Source organism: Pagrus pagrus, assembly GCF_965226575.1.
Source record: "Pagrus pagrus genome assembly, contig: HAP1_SCAFFOLD_206, whole genome shotgun sequence".
Classification (NCBI taxonomy): domain Eukaryota; kingdom Metazoa; phylum Chordata; class Actinopteri; order Spariformes; family Sparidae; genus Pagrus; species Pagrus pagrus.
Window position 1 is genome coordinate 72,807 of NW_028175257.1, and position 26,629 is coordinate 99,435.

Genomic DNA, 26,629 nt, shown 5'->3' on the forward strand with positions numbered 1-26,629 from the left:
CCAGTCCTCCCAATAGACTCTATTGTACAGCTTGGCTATACAACTTCAACACAAGCCTATAGGCTATAGTCAGTAGTCAATATCAATCCATTACGTTGTGCTTTAGTCCAGAGTGTAACTAAACATTGACTGAGAGACTAGATAATCTTTGTCTTGTCCACACAGCATTTGCTGCTGGAAAATCAATCAGTTTCATTTTGTGCTTGTGCATGTGAACACATGTTCCTTCATGTCTTCCTGATGTTATTTTTCTGCTTTCATCACCAGAAGGACAGTTCCAGCTCATTTAAGTTTTTGATATGAGGGAGAGGCAGCTTAACACTGTGTGTGTGTGTGTGTGTGTGTGTGTGTGTGTGTGTGTGTGTGTGTGTGCGTGCGTGCGTGCGTGTGTGTGTCTGTGTGTGTGTGTGTACAAGGGGCGGGCAGATTTGACTGACTGGGAGTGAAATATCCTTTGCTGAATTAACGACGCAATACATGAGAGAGCTTTAATTAGACTGGTGGGCCGCCACAGTCTAGGTAATTGATAGGAAACACCGCAATTGACCAATTAAGGACACATTCATTAAGCTATTAACAAAACTCAATGAAATAATGTTAATATTTAAATGTGATGTTATTGGTAACCTCATTATGGTAACATCACTGCTTTGGACAAGCGTGACTCGGTTTAATGTTGACGTTAGCTTCACAAAAGTAGCAGGTCGAGCTGCTTGAAGCCTTCTGAGCTTGATGTGAGCAGGACCAGCGCCCTGCTGATGTTTCTGAACAGCAGAAGAGACTCAGCCCACTGTCTGCTTTGTCAAACCATCAAAGTGAGACCACAGCATTCAGAGAGCATGTAAACCAGACAACAGCTGAGACTTTCATTTTTGTTGTTTGGCCAACTCACGCAATCAACGTTAATTAGCACCAGCTGGGTATATTTGCCGGAGAACGCTGTCTTTGTAGCAGCGAAAAAACGGTTCCCGACTAAACCTTTCACCTTCTGCAGCTTGTTAAAACACTGTTGATGGTGTAAATACCAGCGCGGCGCTTTGGACTAGAAAATTGCACGTTTTCAAATCATGGCTTTCTGTATAAAAGTGATCGTTAACCCTAGCCGTAATCCGTACAGTAGCAACAAGCAGATCGGTGCTAATTGGTTTACTTTTCCTTTAAATTAAGCTCTAGATATTGTTTCCAGTGCTGCTACAAAACAAAATGATTTTGACCATGTTTTATGGGTAGATATCCAGTGAAAGCAGGAGAGTGATGGATGCAGGCTCCCAGCTAACCGCTGCATTTGGCAAACTCATGCTAACAAGAGCATCAGTCTATGCTAACAACACAGTAGATGGAATAAAGAATGTCCCTGAGGGCTTCATGCTGTTACTAGATAGATTGACAGAAAAGCTGCATATCAACTTGTTTTCCATGTTTTCTAAAGCATTCAGGCAAAGATATGTGCTGTATTCACAGACACAGTTATTCATAGCAGACCTGCCATGTTTATTCAGTTCTGTAGATAGTTATGTGCAGCCACTGCAGAGCCATATCACTTTTATGAGACAAAACTCCTCAGTCAATACTTGGAATTAAGACTAATGTGCTGTGTCCACAGGTGGATGTACAGTATATGCCTAGATAAACAAGCCGAATGTGAACATGCCCCTGGCCCTGCGCTTTGAGCAGCAGAACTGAAATGAACATCTCTCTCGGCAGCATCAAAGCCTGTCGCAGCAGCTCCCACAGGACCCTGCTAGCCAGCTTGAAGCTCCACCTGCACAGCGCCGAAGCTTTCATCAGCTGTACACATCACAAAACTGCCATATCTGCTAACATAGCCCATGCTTGCGACTGCGCTGTCTGCAGCTCTCCATCCCCAGGAGTCACGGTTGTTGAAAGGCCGTGCGACTTCACACCTTATCTGAAGCTCCTGTCATTTGACACATGCAAAGGATGCTGGGATGATGGCAGTGGGGGCTGTGTGCGTGCTTTTGTCTGTCAGGAGAACTCGGTGACTTAATTACAATGAATGATGTACTGAGGCAGCTGAAGTTCGTTGTTTTGCAGCTGAGCCATGTAATGAGGGTTTCGCATCAAAAGATGAGTGCGCTGCAAACGAACAGATGGCCGGGGTTTGAATATTGCTCTTTATAGGCTTCCATAGTAACCCAGGTTAGAGCAGTAAATACCAACAAGAAAAGATTGCTTCTGTGGACTGACCCTTCAGGATGTGTGTTTTAATGACCAAGAGAAATCAATATGGTTTTAGCCTTTAGTGTAAAAACAAATTCTCTATCTGCTCCACCACTTGTGTTTCTGTGTGATTTATTGTGTGTTTTTTGGGGAGTGTGTGTGCGTCCCAGCTGGAGTGAAGACTGTTTATATTATTGGTGATGAAAGAGGGGCCCCCAGGGGCCTTCGGTAATGGGCTGGGAGGCCTCTGACTTCTTATAATGGCCTCTGTATGTGCGTGTTTGTGTCTGTGAGCGAGCGGCACAATTGCAGCACTATATAATTGTCAATGGGAGGACACACTTTTACAGAATAAAATGAAGCCGACTCACAAAGAAACAGAGACAGAGAGATGGAGCCTGTCCCAACACATAAAGGCACCGACACAAAGAGACACAATGTCTCTCTCTCTCTCTCTCTCTGTCTCTCTCTCTCTCTCACACACACACACACACAGTCACTTACACAGACACACACTCGCACATTGTGGTGCCAGCTGAGCCCAGTGTGTCCAATAACAGCAGGTGCTGTCAAGTGCAAGCACAGCAGACCTGCCCTGACATGGAAACACACACACACACACACACACACACACACACACACACACATGGGTGGATGCACATATGTCAGCACACCACACACTCATTCATACACCTTCCTCTCCGTGTAACACTCATCCAATAAACATTCTCATAGTTAAAGCTAATATGTCGGATAGGTGTAGTTTATACAAGGTTACAGTTTATGTGTGTGTTATGCAGTGTGTGTGTTTGTGTTTGCGTGTATCTGCTATTTGGCTGTGAAAGGCTGTAGTGTTGCCATATGGTCTCACATTAGGGCACTCTAAACTCAGCCATCCAGAAGTGTGTGCGTGTGTGTTAGCGTGTGTGTGAAGAGAGTGAGAATAACAGGGAAAAAAAGCCCTTTGTTTGATATGTAAGCTGTTGTGTTTAAATACTCATAGTTTGGTAGTGTGGAACAGTAAATATTGGTCTATTTTGAGGCTGAATTCAGCTAATAATGCTCTTTCTTGTTTTCTTTCTTTCTTGTTTTCTTTCTTTCTTTCTCTCTTTCTTTTCTTTCATATACCTCCTCCTTTGTCTCCCTCTCCCTCTTCCTCCTCATGTCTCTCCCTCTCTCTGTGTGTCTCCCTGTGTGTGTTAATATATCTAGCAGTGCCATATCGTACGCTGTGCTGACTTCATTAACTATCCCAGCATGAGGCTCCAGTGACTGAATGATAATAAACCTAGACACATGCACAGAAGCAGCAATGGGAGCCTAACAGTAATGCACAGATAACTGATTACAGTTACTCCGTTATGATGAAAGCGCTAATTGTAAATACATTCCTCTTTAACCCCACGGACCTTTGAGCAACTTCCCACAACAAAACACAGAAATGTACACATTTCTAGTAGACTAATCTGCTGATTAGTTTTTTATTAATTGATTGATTGCTTGCTTTGTTTACAAGATGTCATAAAATAAAATTAAAAAGTCAATCAATTTCACAGAGCCCAGTGTGACTTCTATAATAACTTTTCTTGTCCAACCAACAGATAAAAGGGTATTTAGATAATGATCACATACGAGAAAAGCACATTTTAGCAAGTGAAACCATCAATTGTAGCTTGAAAAATGACTGAAACACTCACACACTCTAATCGTTTCAGCTCCTCATCGTAGAATTTAATGTTAATATCAAACTCCAGTGGTTACGACTCATTTCAGCCTAAAGAGGTGGATTTACTGTTATTGCAAGTTAAAAGTTGTGTGACACAGATCACGCCCGTACTTTATATTTCACCTGCTTGTGCTTGTTTTGCTGTGACAACCCACAGCTGTCAAATGTTGTTTGTTATTATTTCCTGCCACTAATCTCCTCTCCTCCCTCTTCCTCTCAGGTCAGCGTGTTGGAGCGTCAGGTGATAGACTTCCTGGGCTACCAGTGGGCTCCCATCCTGACCAACTTCCTCCACATCATCATCGTCATCCTTGGCCTGTTTGGCACGATTCAGTTCAGGCCGAGATATGTTACTGGGGTGAGTTTTACACTATCTCTCGCACACACACACATTCACACACTGATTGGAAAGAGCCATTTTAGATATCCTTTGCCCTAGATTTAGCAACAGCCTCTCATTAGCCTCTCCTCAGCTCGCTCGACGTTAAATAACGAGGACTGAATATTATTAGAGTGTATTACTTTTAGGCTGGAAGTTAGTGAATAATTTTTAGGTTTCACTTTCATCAATGAAAATCACATCATAGTGGTGTCCTCTACTGTCCTGTGTGTACAGCAGAATGATAAACACAATGTGTTCGACAAGTGATCTACTCTCATATCTTATAAACGTTTCTAACCTTGAGAGTGCACTGTAAAATAGTAAAGCTGTACTTATATAACAGGAAATGTAATATTTATCATTAAAAAAAAAAATGCCTGCCAGTGGATCCAGCATAGAGGGAAGGCAATGTATATAGTAAATAAAAGGTTAGGACAGTGAGTGGGAGTCGGAATAACTTGCCAAGTGGAATTATTTGATTCTCTTTTCCGTCCCTGGCAGCTGTCTATAAAATGATTTGTTACAGACAACTTTCACAAGTTCCCACAGCGGCTTGCAGGCCTCCACACAGCCCTCCCACACACCATATGAACCACACCCACCCGTCCCAAAGACCTGCACGTGCGCACGCACACAACAAGCGAGAACACTCAGATAATGAGTGTTAGATCCGAGCATGTAAATTCTGCCCTACCTCCATCACTCATGCATTGTTTCCTGCTTCTAACTTAACACACATACACACTCTTGTTATCCGCAGTATGTTCTCTCCCTGTCTGGTTTGATTCAGGTGATTGGTTGCTCTCTCCGCTGTTGTTTTTGTGCCTCTGCATCTTAACAACATCAAAAGTGAAGCCCCCCTCTGTCTTCTCTCTCCATCTCACTCGCTCAAATGCAAGACGTGAACATGCTTTTTTAATTCTCCACCAGAGGCCTGTCAGATCTCGCATGCCGCTCACTCTCTTCTCCATCCCTTCCCTTCTTGTTTCTCCTCTCTCTGCAGTACGCAGCCTGGCTGGTCGTGTGGATGACCTGGAATGTTTTCATCATCTGTTTTTACCTTGAGGTTGGAGATCTGTCCAGAGTAAGAAAACATTTTCTTGGATTATTTGTGCATCCTTGTCAAGGTGTCTACTGTACATGTCCAGAATAACATACATGTATTGTCTGTGTAGCGAGAGCCTGTTCAAAAAGATTGTGATGCAAACGTCCATGGACTCGAGTTCAAAGTCTTCCACGTCTTGTCCGTCCTGGTTCTTAATGTGGGTAGACCTTACTTCATTGCAGGAGAGCGGTAATTCACTTAAAGCTGTTTGGTATCTGTCAAAAAACGCCACAAGAAGAAACAGTTTAGCTCAGAACTTTCCTCAAACAAACACAAACCCATTGATGAATACCTTGAACCATGCACCACTCAGTCTGCTCTCTTACCTATACAGATCACTGCTCTCTGAAACTAGATTGTTGTCTTTTTTATATGCTCCCTGCAAGCCAGTGTCTGCACTCTGCAAATATCACTTGCAAGGTAAAAGAAGTGCCACACTGTTTGTGTCGCTCTGTGATTTGTGTACTTCACAAACATCCCGTTCAATAAAAGCGTGAGGAATGATCTCCCTACTTTGACTGTAAGTGCTGAAACAGCGTTCTTCCTGTCTGCCTCTGACAGGAAGGGTCACATAATTTCAGTGTCATTTTAGTGTAAACTCAGCTGCCATGATGGCAGGGGCAGGACCCTGTCAGCGGCTACTTCCACACGCTGCTTACTGACAGCGTTACACTGGAGAGGAATGAAGATCAGGTCAGCAGCCTGGAGAGATGGATTCAACACCTTTTCAGGCTAGAGTAAAATCGTGAGATGATTTGTGTGATGTGATTGAAATAATTCTCTAATACTTCTTGTTAATATTCATACTTTTTCCCCCTATCAGATCAGATCAGATCTGATCCACCCAAATCACATTCAGGGCCTTGTCTTAAACCTGATGCGAAATGCAATTTTCATGCCGAGCGCACATGTTGTGCAAATAGCAAATGCACTTGCCACAACCCATTGGCGTGTTGGTCTCGAAATGAGGTTTGGTCAGATGCATTGTTGCCGTATTGCTACCTTGAGGCAGCAGATTGCGCCATTGACCAACAAAACACCTGTTCCAAGGTCAAGTGTGCTGTATATTTCCTGTTTTTTAAAATGGCGCATTATTCAGGTAGTAAGATGGGCCTACGCAGGCAGCTTCACAACGTGCATACACTCTGCTTCATTGATCAGAGAGACTGCTTTCAGTCATTTGAAATGCTTCCATGCATGCATTTATGTCACTGCAACTAATATCATGGCACATTTTAGGAGCAAGCTTAAAAACTGTAGTTATAAACTTGATAGGACAGAGGAAACTCTCCAGAGGAAACAGAATTAAACTTCTAGCTTCTGAAATAAATATTTTTTAGACAGCTACGATGGAGCTCAGGATTTATCAGGGGGACAGCTGCTTTACTCCAGAGATTTCACAATAGTATATGAACCTACTTATCAGTTATGCTCCTGGAGGGATTGCTGCAGATAATGTCAAAGGGAACTGCAGCAGAGCTCCCCCTCAGTTAAATATCAATGCATTTGCTCAGTCTAATGTAGGCACAGGACCACATTACCTGTCCCTCAGCGAAGATGAGTGCCGCTGTTTAAATAGCAATGCGCCAGGTGCAGGCACACCTGACTTTTAAAAGGAATGGGAGATGACACTCTGATTGGTTTGATTCATGTCACGCCCAAAATGCACCTAAGATTAATTAAGACATTAAATACAGCCCCTCATGCGCCTATTTTGCACCTGGATTTTGTGCCGTTTAACTAGCATAAAGGAGTTGGACACGCCCTCACCAACTGATTTGCAGTGATGTATGCACATATAATGAAAGGGTATCACCTTTTTGGATTGCTAATACACACTGACATAGATATGAGACATGAGCTGAGGTTGTTCAAATCTTCTCAGACTCCCTTTGCAAAAGTTTGGCCTTTGTGCAGTAAAATCAGTGGATTTTCAATAGAGATTATGAACTTGGACAATTAATTAGGGCCAATCAGCGCTTCTATAAACAGAAGAAATCACTTGATGGGGAGTGCTGATTACGGCTGATTAGACTCTGTAGCGTGGTGTTGAACAAAATGGAGTTTTTCCACCTCAATTTGCTCCATAATGTTCGTTCTATTGGACAGTTATGTAACAGGTCTGCTACCAGTTTGATAGATCGCACTAAAATGCAGTTACAGCAGCACGTCATCCATCCTCATCCTCATTTTATTGGTATTTCCAGCTTTTTGATCATAATTACTTATATTTGGACTTAAGCGTAAATGCTGCATGTTCTTCTGCTAGTTTTCCTTTTACTACTTGATCACTGTTTGATACACACACCCCCAGTCTGTCTGCTCTTCCCACACACACAACGAGCCTTGTTAAGTCTTGTTGTCATTCAAACTATGGACAGAAGTTGAATAGTGAGTCAACACATGTATAAATTCCCCGACTCTCTGTCTAGAAGCCTGCAGCTTCATTGATCTCTGATTTTAAGGATATTTATGCCTCTCACTGTCCCCGAGGCCTAGTCTGTAACAGTTATAACAACCACAGCAGCCGGGAGCAAAGAAAACTGACGTCTTTATCACACTGAAAATATAAGGCTGTCTGACATTTTGGCAGGCTGGAGAGCAAGTTAAAAACAGCTGGAAAAGCCGCATAATAAGGGTTCAAAAGTCAGTTAAGTAGAAAAAATTCACTATTTTACCAAATGAATGCTTTATTTTCTATTATAAAATTATATGAGTCACTTAATTTTATTGGAAAAAAGCTATTTATTCAAAGGCTTCAGCCCTCCTGACTAAAATAAGCACATCTGGTTTCTAACGAGGGTGATACAGCTAGTTAATTAGGGACACCTTTATCAATTACCTGTTGACCAATCAGAGAGAAGCACATAGGGAACCAGACGCTGAACAGCTTGTCTTTATGACCATAACAGTTTGCGTGCGCCTCACTCAAGGGCACATCAACCTTGACCCAGTTGCTGAGGCAGAGGGGAGCCCCCCTGCCTGAATTCACCAGCTGTTGTATGAGATCCATCACCTACATTTTCAGGACTTGTTTGCAGACCTGAGGGCTATTATTACACCGGGCCACATGTTAACAAGTGTGGCTGTGTCTGTGATTGTTGGCACTCATTTAAGGACAAATCTATTCCCCAATGGATGATGAAACTTGATTTATGCACTTAGAAAATGACAAGGAATTCACTGACAATCAAAAAGACAGTAAAAAACTAAAGTGACCTGTTACAATGAGAGAATATATAACTTTTTTTATGACAGACATTTTGAAAGGGAAAGCATAGGTGAAACAATTGTGAACAATGTCCCAGCCCCGTGCTAGTAAGCTAGGAAGCACAAAGCCATACCTGCAGGACCCCTGGAACTAGCTCACGTAAATGGAGAGCAGTTTTTAGTTATTAGCTAGCTGAGTCTACAATGTGAAAGACAGACACATGAAGAAATGAAAAGATTACCGCAGTCGTATTCAATGAATCAGGCATTATAGTACGCTCCTGACCTATGCCGCCAAAATGTCTCCTCTTGACGTGTTGGGCTAATGAGCAGCGTCATATATCTTATATCAGTCACGTTATGTCTCAGTAATGTGTCAATTACTGAGAAAAAAATGTAGCAGAACAACAAGATGAGAGGCAACAAAAGGAAAACTTCAAAAGCAGCAGATATGTATGCTAACATTTGTTCTAAAAGAAAGCTAACGTTAGCTTATGTTAGCTAACATTGCACAGCCCTTAGCAGTTTAATAAATTAATGATTAATGTGCAGAAAGCTGTCAACTGATAAAATATTCCCCTACAAGTTTGCTAAAGGAATATTACTGTGCTAATATTATCCAACATCTTAGCAAGTTGCCACAAGCTAAACCGAGACAGTGAACAACAGACTGTTTTAGGCTCCAGCAGCACCTGTAACCACCGTCACTTGACACATCAAAGTAGTACAAGCCTCTGAATTTTTAGTAGACACAAAATTATTTGAAAAAATACATGAACAAAAGAAAAAAATAGACTTAAAGTGAAGAAAAAATGTGACCAAAACATATTTTCATCAAAAGATTAAGACTAAAAGTGAATAAAGAATGGGGTGCCTAATTAAACACTATTATTGAGAGCAGAAAATAGCAAAATTGAAGTTAAGAGTTGAAATCTAATGTCATGACAGCCCAGTAAAAGTAACGTAGACAGCACAGCTGTAGAACTGGCTCACAAAAGATCAAAAAGAAGATCAAGATGAGTGTATACCATATCGACACATTTGTCCTGCACAGCCTCGCCTGTTTTTCATGCATCCTTCTCACTGGATCAGAATAACTTCTCTGTGTTTGATAAGGGGTAATGATGGTGTGCTCTGTGCCTCAAGAACGCTGTGATGTAAATGAATATCTCTTAATCTCCCTCTCTGACGCTTTCTGGTGCCGCTTCCCGCTTTCTCTGCCTCTCTTTTCTCCCTCCTCCTGTGCCTCGCTCTCTTCATCTCCATGTAATTCATCCCTCCTCTCCCTCTGCTCACCCTATAATCAAGTCTTTTTCATGTTGTTTTGCAAAAGTGCCATGTGAATCCGTCCCGTGCTCCTCTTCCGCCTCGCTACCTCTTCACCTTCTCGCCTCCTTTTCAGTCACTCTCTTCCTCCATATTTCCAATGTCAAGACTTGAGGAAATGTGTCCCTGTCATGAAAGCACTTCTCTTTGTGCTCAATAGCACTTCACACTGCAGGGCTTTATGTATTGGCCAGTAGCGAGCGCCAATTTAATACATTACTTTATACACTCAGGCCATTTACTTTGGGGTCACAGGACAAAAGTGATTGCGACAGACTCCCATTTTTCTTCATTACGGAGATCCAACATCTTTCTGTGTATTAAAGAGGCAGAGGATCCGCCTCGCTTTGATTTGTGCCATGTTATCAGTGATGCTTAGCTTTGTACTGTAGCTTTGATGTAATTTTCCAGGGTTTAATCCATGAATAGACCTGATATGTGCCATCAGTGTTCTTTTATTAGAACAATGATCATGACTGTCAGGGAGGTAAGTGAATATTTAGGAGCTTGGCATCCTAAATGAATTTAATTGAATTTACATACATGTTGATGTTGTATTAAAGAACAGAAAAGTGTGCAGACAATTCATGAAGTCAGTTTAAGTGTGCAGAACGCCTCCTCTCAGACTATTTGATCTTCAGCAGTCGATCTGCAAATATTTCCAGAGTTATAGTGCTGTGGAAAAGTCAGAAAGAGTAGGGCTGAACGATATGAAATTTGCCAAAAGCCTTTGACATTTCTTCTTGATAAGGAAAGTAAACCCCAGAGAGTGAGTGGTAAGGTGTGAGAGACAGCGAGGAGGGGAAATGCATCAGAGTTCGTCAGCTCAGTTTGAAGTCCTGAAGTCCGTTGGCCAGATGGACGGACGTTGTAGGAACGGACAGATCATTGCGATTGAGATAATAGTAAAGTGGCTTCGATGAGACGTCATCATCGTTAACAGGACAGTGTGAGGAGCATGATGCATGTCAGGGATGAGTCACCGACATTGTCCCACTGCAACTCAAAGTTGGATTTAACTTTTTTCACTCATCTGTTATTTTGAGCTTGACATTGGAAACAGCAGCTGACAAAAAAATCTCAACTTAATGTCCAGTTGCTGTCTTGTTCTGGAGCTTTCGAGTTGCTTGTTTGCAGTAGAAGTGTACATTTTCTTGAGCTGTGGGCAGTCACCCTCATTCATTTGAATGGGACCACTGGGCCCTGCCAAAAAAACAATCTTTCTACAACATTGCTGCCAAGGTATGGCTTTGGTCAATCCAACACATGCAAGCACTCATTCCTACTAGATTGATTGGATTAGTGAACGTTGTACTTTCACTGTTTATCTCGCAAGAAAAGAAACATGAAAAGAAACCCGGCCACGCCAATTTCAGTCTCACTGTCCACTGAGATTTCTTGTTCGTGTTGATGTAAAAGCTTGACAGATCATTCTTGACTTGGTGTTCCGGTGGATAAGCCAAACCCAGTTCTTTAAACATCTGAAAGCTCCTTCCTAAACCACAGAACTGTTAATAGATTTTTACACAATGCCACCTGCCACAAGCTGCTTGTTTTGTCAGATGAGTGAACAGCATCCTTCCCACACCTCACTGACGTGGCAACTCTTGTGACTTTCTGGAACCCACAATCCAAAATTCATGGCCACGTCAGACAGGTGTGTGGAGGTGTGAGAGTAGGCTGGATTTGAACTCGTTGATGTTTGATGTGTTGTGTCTGGACTGTCACCGCAGCTACTTGTGATCCAGAGTTTTCTGTTCTCCAAATCCACTTTTTAATCCCCAAAGTTTAAAGATAGTCTCTGAGCTCTCCTCCCGTCTGTAAACGTCTCCGGATCAGAGCAGAATCCGATGTCACTTTAGGTGTTTATTCCTCCAGAGGGTCTGGCTCTGCCAACACTCAGCAAATTTTGTTAGGGTAAAGTGGTTTATTAAATTTAAAGCGCTCCTGATTGATAAACTGCTCTACCACCAGTCTTTTTATGACACGTTTGACTTCTCAACCGTTTGAAGGAACTTTCTATCAAATGTGTATCTCTGCCTTCCATAAGGCCCCAGTAGAGCCCCAGCGGCAAGATAAGGTGTACATCCTGTCTTGACAGTAATTTGAGTTTAAGCCTGAGATTCATACCAAGTATCAGCCTGTCACACTCCCATCCTCCCTGTCACTCGCTACTGCACTATCTAATATTGCAGCGATGCCATAAAATTAATCTTTAAAAAGATTTCTGATGTGGCATTCCTGACAGATTTGGAGAGGAGCCTGTGGAGAGAGAACTGTCACCATGTTACAAACACACACAGACACACACTCGCATATTCAACTCTCTCTCTCACACACACACACACACACACACACACACACACTCTCAGAGACGGCTAACTGTCAGTAGTCCACTGTGTCATATAAAAGATGCAGCCACCCTCTGGGCGTCAGATGACACCGAGATACAGACACATGCATATACACATACGCCACACTCAGCTGTCAGTCTTTCGCTGAGGAGGTGGAGTGCTGTGTGGGCGGGTTGTCCCACATGCTTTTTTGCATACTGTATGTGTGAAAGTGTGCGTCTGCAAGTGTGTATATGCATGCGTCAGTGTCTGTTTGCTTTGCTAGTAGATGGAGAACCTGTCATTTATTTCAGTCGGCCGAAAACATGAGGGACACACACTTGAATATGTGCACACACCAAGAAATGTGCAAAAAAAAAAAAAAATCTCTCAGAACAGTGTCATTTTGAATCCCATATCCGCCCAGGCGTCCAATTTCAGCTCACAAACACACAATGGAGCGGTGACAGAGAGAGGGAGGAGTGACCGCAGGGAAAGTGGTAAGATGAGAGATAAAAATGAAAGATAGAGAGAGGAGAAAAAGGGGTGATAGTGAAACTAAAGAAGACTGAAAGATTGGGGGTAGAGGAGGCAGGCATCAGGGGCGGACAGTGATACGGAGAGGTTCAGACAGGCGAAGGTATGATAGGAGCTATAGAAGATGACGCGTGATGGGATGAGGCCGCATGTGCATCAGTGTCGCTTTCAAGTGAGGACGGCGAGACAGGGGACGAGGGGAAAAGTAAGAAAGCAACAGAGAAAGTTAGAGCAACAAACCTCTTAGAAAGTACAGTCATCCATCTAAGAGGGAAAAATCAAACATTTCCCCATCAGTTTTATATCAACATCAGTAGCTGCTGTTGTCAGTGCAGTGTGAGCTTTTTTACTGCAGGATAAATTATCAGGAAAAAATACGACATTAAATCAAATTGAAAACTACCCAATTTATCCCCAAAGAATCTAACACAACAGATATCTGGGGTCGGTTTGAATGCTAATAGTCACTTAATTTTACTCCCGTCAGTATTCATTCTGCACCGCCGCTTGAGACGATGAATGAGAGGATCCCACACATTTAATCAGACGTTTCTAGTTAAAACATCCACCCTGATTCTCTGAGTTAATGCATCAACCCTAGCTGTGTTTGATCAATGGATGCAATTGTTGAAATCATGGCATGAAATTGCCTTTTTTCATCAACACACCTCTCGTGGGGCAACCCTACCAGCCAATCTTGTCATTTGGGCCCTGAGCAATTATTACTGGTGATTCGATTTGATTATTCATTGTTACTGTAAAGGTTCATGCGCAACGACAAGAGTTTGCTTTTACTTGTTAGAACAGAGCGAGCCGATTGAACACAGATTGGCTGTGTGCCGCAGTAGGTAATGGATCTGATTGACTTGCCTGCCGCAGTCAGACTCGTTCCAGGGTTTGGAAGGTTGCTGGTGTTAATTTCAAGCCTTGATTGTAATGGATTTACCCTGGCTGTGTTAGCAGTAATGCTTGTTTTATTGTCCATGCTAGAGGAAACTGTGAAACTGCCTATGCTTTACTGTAATGGGGATTTCTTAAAGGTTTGGTCCGATGAGCTTTCTCAGAACTGGACAAATATGTCTCATTAACTTTATCTTGAATTTCAGTCCAATATTGGCTTTTTATTAGCTCTGTTTTGGTCTCCACCAACTCCTGAGTGAAATATCTGCCTCTTTAGCCTATAATATATTATATGTTCAGTGTTTCCCACACATAGACTTTTATAATAATGGCCCATTATTTGGCAACCCATTTAAGCATTTTTTCATCTATCTATCTAACTGCCTGAGAGAACGACGCCATCCATGATCATTAACTAGTGGACAGTCTGCTCTCGCTCTACCCCGCCTGTCTACTGACATTTGCACATGCCCTGCAGAGGAACACAGAGAGAGATTTTCTCTGGTATAACATCCCTCCTGTAAATGCCCTGATTATGATGTTACCTCTCCAATTTAATGTCGGCCTACTTGTTTCGTACAAGCTTGCATGCTCACCTGATGTCGTTCGGTACGATGTTGGTCTCAATAGTTTCGATAGGCTGCACGACAGGATTCCTCTATAGCATTTTGGCAGAAACAGCTGCCTAGAGTGAAACGTCAAACATTGACCTTATGAAAGATAATTTTTGATAATTCTCTTTGTGTTCACCACTACGTAACAGTGTCTTTTCATCTATTGTTAATCTGAAAATACTCATTACAGCAGCTTCAACATGCTGCTGCTTTAATCATGTGTGCTGATGTTTTTTCAGTGCCAAAAAAATAAAACCCAAGCTCCGATCCACTAGATTTCCAACTTATTGCATGAGGTGTGGCTAGAGGGTTTTCAAAAAACCAATTAACCCATTGAAAGCTTGAATTAGCCACCTCCCTCCTTCATGCAACTGTGGATCCCACCTGGGGTACGGGTAGTAGCGCTATAATTGGCCTACCAGTGTGAGAGATCGAAGGGTTAAGATAGTTATGTTGAGGCATTTGCTTAGATGTGGTAATGGGTTTGGAGTGGGTAAGGTCAGGGTCAGGATCTGGAACAGGCTTCATCTTTACCCGCCCCCAGCATATCCTCACACACACACACGCGCACACACACACACACACACACACACACACACACAACCAATTCCATAACACCCCCAACCAATCTGATAGGAGCGAAGTGCTTTAGGCATTATGGGTTAAGGCCTCATCTAACACCCATGGGAAATCACAGCAAAACAATGTAGGGAGATGCACCGTGACTGATGATATTGGTGTGAAATAACACAGACTGAGTGACATTCAGAGAGAAAGCGGAGAGAGAAAATGATAGAGAAAAGGGGCCACAGATAGAGGTTCGGTTAAATAGAGTGAAAAATTGACTTTACAGAGAATAAAGCTAACATCTTCCCCTCCCTGATTTTCTGCCCTTTAGTTTGATGATCGCTGATCTTTCTATCTGCCTGCTGGACGGACTGAATATCCGACTGACTGTTGTTTTGTCAGAATGTGAAACTGACTGTTTCATTGACTGTTTGTCTGCTTTCTGGAGCTCGTGTTGTATTTGTAGACTATTTGAAATGTGTTAGAGTATGTGAAAAGGTGTTAGATTTTGTGCGAGTCGGTATGCTTGTAAGATATAAGATGTGCGCTAGTGTGTGTTGCTGTGTGTTTGTGTCCAGGGAGCAGATGCTGAAGCACTCATGGGGAAAAACTGGCACTCCCTCCCTTATGCCCTCCATCTATCCATCCATCCAGAATATATCTGGGTCAGAAGACTGAAGAATACAATTATCTTATCCGTCTTATCCTTCAGAGTTCCCTTGAACATTGTTACTGTATGTTGTACTGTGTGTTGTAACATTGTAACTACATACAGTGTATAAAAATGGACAACACATCTGTAGTTCTTCCAGCTGTTACAAAATAAAGCCAAAGTATCCTGGATACAGCCGCTGCCATATTGAGCATTTGGAGTCTGCGCAGTAGGTGGAGCCGCTGTATCCAGTTCCCGCCAACACCTGCCCTCTCAAAAGCAATCAGGGCTTACCTGTCAGTCATGGCATCGCATGACAGAAACCATCTTTGGGAAAAAAGTTCCTGACTTGACCGAGGTCACATGACGGGGGCGGGATTTATGAATTATACTGCAGCCAGCCACCAGGGGGTGATTGAGATGTTTTTGGTTCACTCTTGAGGGGCCGTCATGTCGTCCATCCTGATGCATACGTTGCTCCAGGTCTGAATTTAGTTCAGTCGGTATTCCAATCTAAATGCGTCCCAGCGCATCTGCTCGTAAAAAAAAAAACACAGACGCCCACAGCAAGGGGATGTTTGTGTGGCAAGTCTCTGAGCTTCACACGCAACTACAGCAGCTGATTTAACAGATTAGCATGCTTAGAAAGAGACAGGAGGAGTAGGCACGCAAAGACTTCTATCAAGCGTAAATCAACTGATTGGCAACTACAATTCGTGACAACACAAACACGACTTAAAAGTAAGAAGTGATGCAAAGGTAAAAGGTTATTGTTCACTGTGTGGCTGCCATTCTGCTGTGATGCAATCCAAATCAGAATTGGACACCGTGTGCCCCTTTTTTCATATTCTGCCAAGGTTTAGAGTTTTATTTAACACAATATTTTTGCCAGATTGTCTGTGTCGCCATTAACTCTCAAATTTGGCCCCAGGTAGCGTTACAGAGGCATTACTCCCCCCCATGCGGACTATCAGACCATCAGAGGAAATACCATTTTCAGTGGTCTGTGCCCCCTCCGCCCCTCCATCTCTTGGGAGTGGGAGACAAAGGAAAATAGAGAAGTGGTAAATTGAGGGGAAATTGAGAGAGAGAGCGAGAGAGAGCTGGATGAAGAAGAGGAAGAGAGAGAAAGAGAGGCAAAGGAAGAACAGATGTGGTTCATTGAAGCGGCACTAGCCCTCAGTCAGAGACAAAGACCTGAGAGCATGAGTGCATGATCCTCAACTGGAAGCACACTGGAAATTACAGACTGTGTGTGTGTGTGTGTGTGTGTGTGTGTGTGTGTGTGTGTGTGTGTGCGTGTGTGCGTGTGTGTGTGTGAAGGAGGGCGAGAGAGAAGGAGGATAACAGGAGAGAGTGGTGAGAGACAGAGAGAGGGGAGGGAATATGTGGAGAGACGGGAGACTAATAATCAGAAATGGAGCTTAGCAAGGAACTCACACACATGTACGCACAACACACACACACACACACACAGTTAGAAATACTAATATAAATCTAGTCAATAATCTTTGTTTGAGGTTGCACGCCAAACAGCCCATTCATCACGAGACAGATTAATATCTCAAGATTATTTTAGAGCTGTGGCTTCATCATCCTGTTGGGTTAAATGCTGCAATGCTAAATAAATTCCACCACATGAAATCAATACATCAATGCCAGCACACAGCTCGCAATTTAATTGTTTTGTATTCCACCCGTGTGTGTGGACTAATTTGAGTTTTTGCCTCCAAATTCTTTATGCCGGCCGTGAACACGCACAATGTTTCATATGTGGATAATTTGTTACTACAAACACTGGTTCTCCACTTAGGCTTCATTTTGAATGTGTTTTTTTAATATCAGATTGCCATTTGCTGGGGTCACTGCTGCTGGATGAATAGATAGTACCATTTTTTATTATTAGTACCTAGTCCTGAGCTATATTACAGACCCGTTAACCTCAGTGAAGTCATACACAGGCACAGGATCATCAGACAGAGCTGAACAGAAATAAAGACTGTTGTGAGATGTGGTATGTTTAGTGTATTTGAGGCTGAAATCATTTTGATTTAGTTTCAATGCAGTTACAAAGGAATTTAGAGCCATAGTTCAAGAAGATGAATACCACTCTCGCTTAATATGAATTAATATTAATATGAATCCAGGAGACAGTTACATTAACTTAGCATAAAGATTGGAGGCAGGGTGAAACGTTTAGCCTGGTTCTGCCCACAGGTAATACATTCCGCCTACCAGCATCTCTTTAACTTAGCTTGATATATGCTGTTTGTTTAATCCTTCCAAAATGTATGTGATTGCCCCCTGCCTAGGAAATACTCCCATACCCAGTGAAAACCCTCCCTAAACCCTCCCAACACATTGTTTTTACACATCGGTATGTACAGAGCAGAGGTGCTATAGGCAGATTTTGTGAACCTTTGGACTGAGCCAGGCTAACTGTTCCCCTTGTTTACAGATTTTTTAGTCAGATACCAATCTTGGCTACAGCTTCGAAAATAACATATGGCTGTGAGAGTGGTGTACATCTTCTCATCTTCTCTTTTCTCTCATCTAACTCATCAAAAAGCATGCAAGTGCCAAATTATTCTTTTAAAGTAGACATAATGAGTCTAAATAGTATGTTTCGAACAGATTAACCATTTCTACACAATTTTGAGGGATGTTCCAATATCATTTTGTCCTTCACGAGATCTATGTGATACCAGAAGTTGCATATCAACCGATACCGAGCACCGACCTGATAACAGTTTTTTGTTTCTTTCTTTCTTTCTTTTCAACATTTTATCCTTGGTGTTTTTATTTTTATTCATTCATTGTTACAAGTTTTACTTCTCTTTTCGTCAGATTACTCAGAATAGGACCCAAATGCCCAAGACACACAAGTTGGCAGATGAAGAACAAAAAACGAACTTTAATATAAAATTAAGCTGAAAACCAAAGTCTGAAAAAATAAAAGAAACAAAAATACCAAGAGGTAACACAGAAGCTAAACAAAGTTCAAACCAAGAAAAGCAAAGTACAAATCAAAAAGCAAAGTTCAAGACAGCAGGGAGCACACAGACTATATACCCAAGGGCTGATTAACTAATAATTAGACACAGGTGAACTCAGAAAAAGGGTGGGAAAGCACACAAAGGGAGGAAATGAAAAGCAAAATACAACACATGGGGGCAGAACTTCAAAATAAAACAGGAAATAACAGAATCTCTAACTATGATGCTTTTATTTCATATGTCGGGCATTTTATTGATACCTTTATTGTTATTGTTATTATTATTATTATTATTATTATTATTACTACTAACTCTGTGTTAACAAATATATTTATTTTTTAACAGCTGTATAGTACTAACCATGGCTGTGATATGATTGCTACATGTATCAATATTGTGTGGCCTGGCTCAGATTAAACCCTTTGTAAAGCATCAACATATACACACATAGAAATTTGTTTTATTATGTAGTTTGACAGTCAGTTATGACTAAAATAATATCAACAAATTTAAGTTTGCTGACATGTCAAGTTACACGGCTCACTTCCAATCTTGGCTACTTGTGCAGTAAAAGAGTTGCATACAGGTGTGCCAGGAAGTAGCAGACAACACACTATCTGGTACCGGATCAGTGCATGATACCTTATCCAGCATTTTTTACTCTGGCAAGATCACTCGTGTTTTTTTGAGCCTCATTTTACTTTCTGATTTTCAACAAAGTTTTGTGTAAATTAGTTGATGCTTCCGTCTTTTCTCAAATTGAAAAAAGTTGCAGCTTGTTTTGTTCCTATATCCAACAAGTGGTTCACGCTGCTAACTTAGCCAAAATAACAGCTTGGACACATTTTTCACATTATGTCCCTTTTTACAAAGTGAGAGAATACTGCAGAGTTAGAAGCAGCGCATCCTGCCTCGCATTGATGACATTTTGCCAAATTCAGCTTCTCACTGATAATTACTTTTTGTGTTTATTTGGTGTGTTTGTTCGAGAGGCTCATTAGAAGAGCACTGATAGATACTGTACTGAAATAATTACTACCCCTCCCTCCCAACCCCAGTTAACAGAGAGAGAGGGCCGTGAATGACAAAGAAACAGGAGCGAGAAAGAGAAAGGGTGAAGATATGCTAAAAAGAAAGATTTGAAGCAAGACGTTGACTGTAAGAGACGGACAGAGAGAGAATGATGTCAGCGAGAGGAGAAGAGAGAAATTTAGAGAGATTTTACTCATTAAAAAGAGGAGCACAACAAGGGGAGATGGCATTAATCAGGGCTCTGCGCTAATGAGGCATTTACTCATTAGGCTGAAATAGAGAGAAGCCAAGGAAGAAAAAAGAGGGGAGACAAAGGGGGACGTGGGAGAGAGAAGAAAGAGAGACCACAGTATAAATTAATGGAGAACAGAGCAGGTAAATATTAAATAAGAGAGAGGAAATGTGGAGGGAGGTGACGGAGTCAAGTGTGGATATGGAGGGAGGATAAGTGGCGAATATACAATGTACAAACAGACAATGTTGACCCAGGTGTTTATGTGTAATAACTCAATCTCTATGGGTCTGGTTAAAGCCCTGCAATTTGTGTTCAAGTGTTTCCCGTTGAAGACTTGCGAGCTTTTCGTCCTTTAAGATGCTGACAGCAATCCAAAAACTAACTGGACGAAAAAGAGAAAATCAAAGTCTTAAAGATGTAAAGAGGTAAAAAAAAAAAAAAGGAGTATCATCACAGAGAAAATTAGCAAATGAGGGGCTAAGCTATTTTTGCTCTCAGCATGCTTTAAAAAAAGGCTTCCCAATGGACTAATAGCAAAGCAGCGTTAGAGCAACTATGGCATGTGTGCAAAGTGTGTGTTTGTGTGTTTCAGTGCGGTTTGCAGGGCTGTCTGAGGAATGATATATGTCTCCCCTTCCTAAGTGGAGTCGTTAATATGTGCATTATTTAAACCAAGACGACTATCATAACTGATTTATTGCGCGTCTTCCAGGCTTTTAGAATTAAAAGGATTGAAGAGGAGCCGGAGCAGATACCCTGCATTGCGACTGCAGGGCTCGTTTGCTATGTGGTCTTTCTCTGCCGCCGCCGCTGTGAAGTAGAAATGAAACGACGAGGGACCGAAAATGTTTATTTACTCACTTGTAGTCGGTTGTGCTATTCTTCGCCGCTCCTGGCTATAATTTAAGTTATCTCGGCCAGTGATGGGACTGCTCAAGCTGTGGTGGACAAGCTGAACAAATAAAAGAGAAGAAAATGTCTCTGTGTCTGTAGAACAACACGACTACAAGAGTCTACAGATATGCTAGTGGCTCTGTGAGGCTTTATGGAGACGCAGCAGCGCTTGGAGCTAAATGCTAATGTCAGCATGCTGGTGATGTTTATTGTCTCTATCTTAGTTTAGCGAGTCAGCGTTAGGAGGCGCAATCACCGACTATCTCATGATACGATATGTCACCCATGATAATGATGGAATCACCATACAGCGATTCTGAGATAATTGATACGTTGCAAGACAATCATCTACATTTCATCATATCTGTGTGACAGAAGAATGAAAATATACCCCTAAAAAGGCAAAAATCAGTGCACTGTGGTGTCAGTTTGACAACTGAGATGAAACGGTGTACAAAAATGTCCAATATGTGCCAATAGAAAACCTTTTTTTACAGAACAAAATGCCCAAAAAGATGCTCGAGGTAATTTAGAATTATTAAATTCCCAGTGAAGTTAATTGTTTCGGTGCACTGATGTCATCTTGGGAAATCAACTGTAATGCTAAACTGTAAAATATCTTGCCTCCATCACATATGTGTCTTTGTCACAAGTGTTTGATAACCACATGTGAGGGATCATTGCAAAAAACTTTGTTTTTGTATTTTAAGTATTTAAGAATATTGACAGATATCTCCATTTTCGTTTTCAGCATCAGCCCCACAAATCCAGTATCAGACTGTGTTAGAAAGTGCTCAATCTTATCTTAGTGTCTCTTTAACACACACACACACACACACACACACACACACACACTGACTGCAACTTGTCCATGTCAATGTGTGCCATCATCATAGTGTGAATAAGCCATTAACTGGCAAAAGGCTGAACAGCCAGAAAGCAGAACAGTGCTGCAGGTAAAATGTTTAAAGGAGGGGCACAGCTGTGCTCCCTAAAATGTTTCAATCTGTTTAACTCCAGAGTTTCTTTCATTTTACCCTCATTCATTTGACAAGCTCCAATCATGAGGAGCCATGAAGTAGTGACTCTGATGAGTCTAATTGGCAGGGAAACTGTTGAGAGAGCCTGTTTTAATGAAATTATCTATATTCTGCCAGCGTGCCAGTAAAACACTGTAAGAGGAAGTGATACATTGTGTTGCTGTATTGATAGTTGCAGACACAAAGTACAGCTGCAGCTGATGGGATTAGTTTGGCAGTTATTTGGTCATTTAACAAATTAATCATTCAATCATGGTAGCACTAAAGGAAAAGTCGGGGGCTTAAAGTCGTTTGGACTCATCCTGTGGGAACCATAGATGTACAAAATATAATAGTTTTTGTGCCAATACATGTTGTAGATGTCGAGATATTTCCCATGATAGTTTTGACTTGCTGGTGAGAAGAGATGAGAAGCTGGGAGTCCCCAAAGTCATTAGGCACCATGGAGATTGGTGCCAATTACATGGCATAAAAATCTCAGTCTCATGTCGGCAACACAGCGAACATCAGGGGATCACCGAAGTCAGTGAGGCTCGTTCTCTGGGGGCCTTGGATGTCTAAACCAAATTTCAGGGTAATCCATCCAGTATTTGTGGATATATTTCAGTTTGCCTATGAAGTTTTAAAGGCACCCGCAGTGTTGAGATTGTCCTTTTTAAGAAGAAATAAATGAGAACAAATCATAACTTTTTTGCCTAAAACCAAAACAGCTACACTTTAGTTAGTGACCCTCCCCTGACACCACAACACAAAGCCTCTCCTCTCTCTCCTACACTGAAATCATAATACGAGAGCTTTTTGGTGCATGGAGAAACATAAAATGAAAACCGAGCTTCTCACACCCCTCTCGCTTGATGTTTTCCTCCCTCTGTCTGGCCCCCTCCCATCATTTATCCCTCTGCCTCGCTCATTGTCCTCATCATAACCCTGCCTGTGTATGATTGTGATCTAATCTGAGCGAACCCAGATCATTGGAATTATAAATCTGACATCTATTTTTAGCTCCAGCCAAACCTTCTCCTATCTGTCTGTCTGTCAGACCTCGATATGACAAACAGTTTGGTTTTAATTAAAATGTTTTTAAAACCTGCACTGCCATTCAGCCTGATCTGCCTTCTGTCTGAGGAGGTAATTCCACTCTCTCTCTCTCTCTCTCTCTGTCTGTCTCTTTCTTGCCAGGACTCTGACCTTGTCCTGACGTTCAACCTGTCCATGCATCGCTCCTGGTGGATGGAGAACGGCCCCGGGTGCAGGGTGACACCCATCAATCCCCCTCCCTCCTGGGCACCCGAGGACCACCGATATATATCTATATCTGGCTGTCTGATGGATTTTCAGTTCATAGAGGTGGCTCACTCCTCGCTGCAGATACTCCTGGCTGTAAGTACTTGAGCCAAATTGGTACTCTCTAGTATGCACTGCAATTTCAAACTCAAGTACCTGCATGGAGCTTACACACAATTACATCTCGACCTATGGCTTTAAATCGCCTTTAAACTAATAGGGGTGGCCTGTCACTCACACTGGGTGCTGCTGTTAAATCGATGCAAAATGCTAATTTTTGCTTTCTTTCTGATATGAAACAGTCTGTGCCTTAAGCAGTAACTGGCATAGGGACTTGCAGCAGGTGGAAGAAATGGAAATTGATGGTGAGGTTTGGATATCAAACATCTTAACATGCTAAAGGTAGTTGAGTTATGATAAGAGTTCCTATGTGTCATTTTTATTGCCTTTCCAAACCGAAAATGGAAAGAATGTTATCCAGTCATCGCACAAAGTTAGCGCTAATTAGCTAGTTGATTAAATTGGATTATAGGATAAAGCGCTAGCTCCATCTTGGGCTTGTAGACATTCTTTACATCTTCGGACAGACTAACTGTTTCTTCTTAACTCCAGTATTTACACTAAGTTAAACAAAACACAGTGACTCAAATATTGGGACAGCGAAACAAGCTGTAAACACTTTGAAATATTATGACCTTGTGAGGTTTTTATTGCAAGTAGGTTAGCAAACTGCTTCCCATTGACACATTTAGCAGACAGGAAGCAACACAGCATTTGTTTAGGGTCGAGGCTCTGGTCACCCAATACAGTAAGCCCAATATTCCCCCTACTTTTTCGGTGTCCACCATCTCCTGCTAGAAGAATTTTGGCTCTTTAGCTGCTAAATGTTCTCCGTTCTTCTGCCCTTTTGGGACTGGACAAGGTAGCGTACACTGGGTAGGAGCTGCTTGTTGCTGCTGGAAAACAACCCCGGTGAAAGCATTGAGACTGAACCAAAACACCAAATGTAGGAATCGTGTTAAACCAAAACCAAAACAAGGAGCTGAAAGATGGTTAAACCAGAACTGCAGAATCAGTCAGAAAGAAAGCAAACAATTGACCCAAAACATTGGACTATTCCTTTAAGTTTTTCTAAAGACAATATTTGAGTTTGATAATCTGCTGTGTGAGTACAAGTCGGCACGGTAGTTAAACTGTGGGGTTTATGTTATTTTTGTGTGTGCGCTCGAGTGTGACACAGTGCTCTGAAATGAACGCAATTATTCAATTGATGGTCTTTACAGCTACACTAAGTCGTACATTAGGTTTAATGTATTCTAAAGTGTATTACAACCATGCCAACTTTCTCTGTGTTGCAGGGGTTTTGGGAATTGTGGGTGATTGTGCAACTTTGTGGTATCTGTTTTTTATAGAGAAAAATAAAGCATCTAGGCTCCATTAAGTTAATAACTTCATATCCTCATTAACATAGAATGGGGCTGGATAAGCTGCTTTAGAGACCTCTTTCCCTCTCTAGCTGAGGTTTTTTTTTTTTTTTTTTTGCCATTCTGTGTTGTTCTCTCTGTCTTATTTCATTGTTACAAAAACGATTTCCTGCTCTGTTTTCCTCTGCCTGTTTCTTACCCCTCGCCCTCTGTATTTCTTCCTCTCCTGCACTGTCAAACTGCGATAATTAGCAGGATCAAAGGAGACAGCGGAGAGAGAAATAAAGAGCGGGAATGAGGGAGGCCTGTCACTTTTCATCTGAGTTTCCTCTGTACTTTGGCTCTGTTTTTTCGGGAGTGTACGCAGGCATTTGAATACAGACGCACACGCAGTAAACAAACCGGCGCTTTAATGCGACTGCATGCGTCATTACCCCGACGGAAAGAGAGAGAAAGACTTTTGAGAGAGTTTCGGTGCGTCTACCTCTTTTTCCTTTCTCGTTCTGCACCTTCCTCCCTCTCTTAGCATGACTGTCTCTCTCTCTCTCTCTCTCTCTCTCTGTCTCTCTCTCTCCAACCGGCTCTCCTCATGCTCTGTCTGTCAATCGATAGTGGTACTTATAGTGTGGCTGAGTGCCAAGCCACCACACAGCTGTACCACTGTCTCGCTGTAATTGGTGTGTGGAAACACTGTCATGCTCCATGAGCACACACTCAACAGTCTGACTGTTTCACTGGCTGACTGGCTGGCTGCTTCACTGTAATTGGTAGAAACACTGTCAGGGTTGTTAATAACATACGTTCAACCAGTCGACAGGCTAAGTGAGGGGATAGGGGTTTGGGTTTGGTTCAGCTCTGGTTTATCTGCATGTTTACTGGTTAGTTAGCTGGCTGGGTAACAGATGTTTTCTGGAAATTAAGGCACTTTTTGTAAAAAAAAAAATCTCAAAAAAAGTTATGTCAGGTCAGTGTGTGGAAGGTAGAATAGCAGCCGCTGATGCATTTCAGCTGTCAAGGTCTCCAGCAGAGCATGTTTTTGTTTGTGGCTGGTTGGTCAGTTGGGTTTGTGACGGACTGGTTTGCCTGTCTAACTGGCTCACTGACAGTTACAGATTCATCGCACACCAATCAAGTTATTCTTTATTTCCACATAAGATAAAACAGTTTCTCATAAGAAAACATATTTTACACCCAGCTCCTTCATGCGTTGCCATATGGTTCACATATTTTTACTGTTGACAAGTAACGCTAACACTATTTCAGGAGAAATTCAAACACATAATTTTAATATTACCTATATTAATGAGTAATAAATATTTATGTTTTCCATAACTGAATAAACAAGCTGTTCTCAGAGGAAAATAAGCCAGAAAGATGGCAGGGTCCTTTAAGGTCAGTTTGTTTATTCAGTCATGAAAATGAAGAGAGTTTATTAAGTTTGTTTAGCCATAAAAAGTCAGCTAGTGACGATCTTTTCTCTTCATAGTGCACCTATAACTGGCTTAGTTTCCCAAACTGCAAAACACAAAGTGGTTTCTTTACAATTTGGTGGACAGTATGAAGATTGGGGGTTGAAACTCTGGCTTCTCCAGAGAGTCCTCAGTAAGACATCAGCTAACGCCATCACTGTCACACTGCAGCACAGTGGGGGAATGTGCGAGTACGACTGTGATTACAGCTTTTTTTTTTTCAGGTTTATTCTGCCTTCTAATAGCGCAGGCAGAGTGATAATTAAATGATATTTTACAACAAAAAAACAATCTGAGATGAGGCTCCTTGCTGGCTCAGTGGTCGAGAGTGCACCTCTGCAAGTCATTTCAGTGATTAACATAACTTCAACCAGAGCGGAGGAACTAATCAGTGAAATCACCCACTGTTGTTGTTATTTTGGAAAAGTCAACCTGCATACACTCAGCCCTCCGCTGCACACAGTGCTGTAACCTTCACAATGAAGAGAATGTGCACAAATTACGACAATTTTAGACCAAATAATGAACAATATCAACAACTCTAGTTAAACATGTTTTGCTCCAAATTGGCTCCTATCTTTGATTTATGCGTGGTGTGAAATCCAAAATGAGGCAGTTCTTTAAAAGTGGCTTATAGCTATCAAGCAATATAAACTAGACAGTCTGAGACAGTCCAGTATTCAGTATGCATGATACAAGTAGAACTACCAACACTGAACCCT

The 26,629-nt window shown here is 41.9% G+C and overlaps 1 protein-coding gene across 1 annotated transcript in view; it reads left to right on the top strand.

The window, feature by feature from the left end:
• The window catches only part of LOC311254059 (sodium/potassium-transporting ATPase subunit beta-1-interacting protein 2-like), a gene marked incomplete at its 3' end in the record, with an annotated part of 62,852 nt that extends 39,742 nt beyond the window's left edge, over positions 1-23,110 (top strand). Inside the window, exons 2-4 of the mRNA XM_084384480.1 lie at positions 4,128-4,265; positions 5,293-5,373; positions 22,910-23,110. Of these exons, the coding sequence (XP_084240606.1) occupies positions 4,128-4,265; positions 5,293-5,373; positions 22,910-23,110 (420 nt within the window). The remainder of the gene's footprint in view (positions 1-4,127; positions 4,266-5,292; positions 5,374-22,909) is intronic.
• Positions 23,111-26,629: the final 3,519 nt, after the last annotated feature.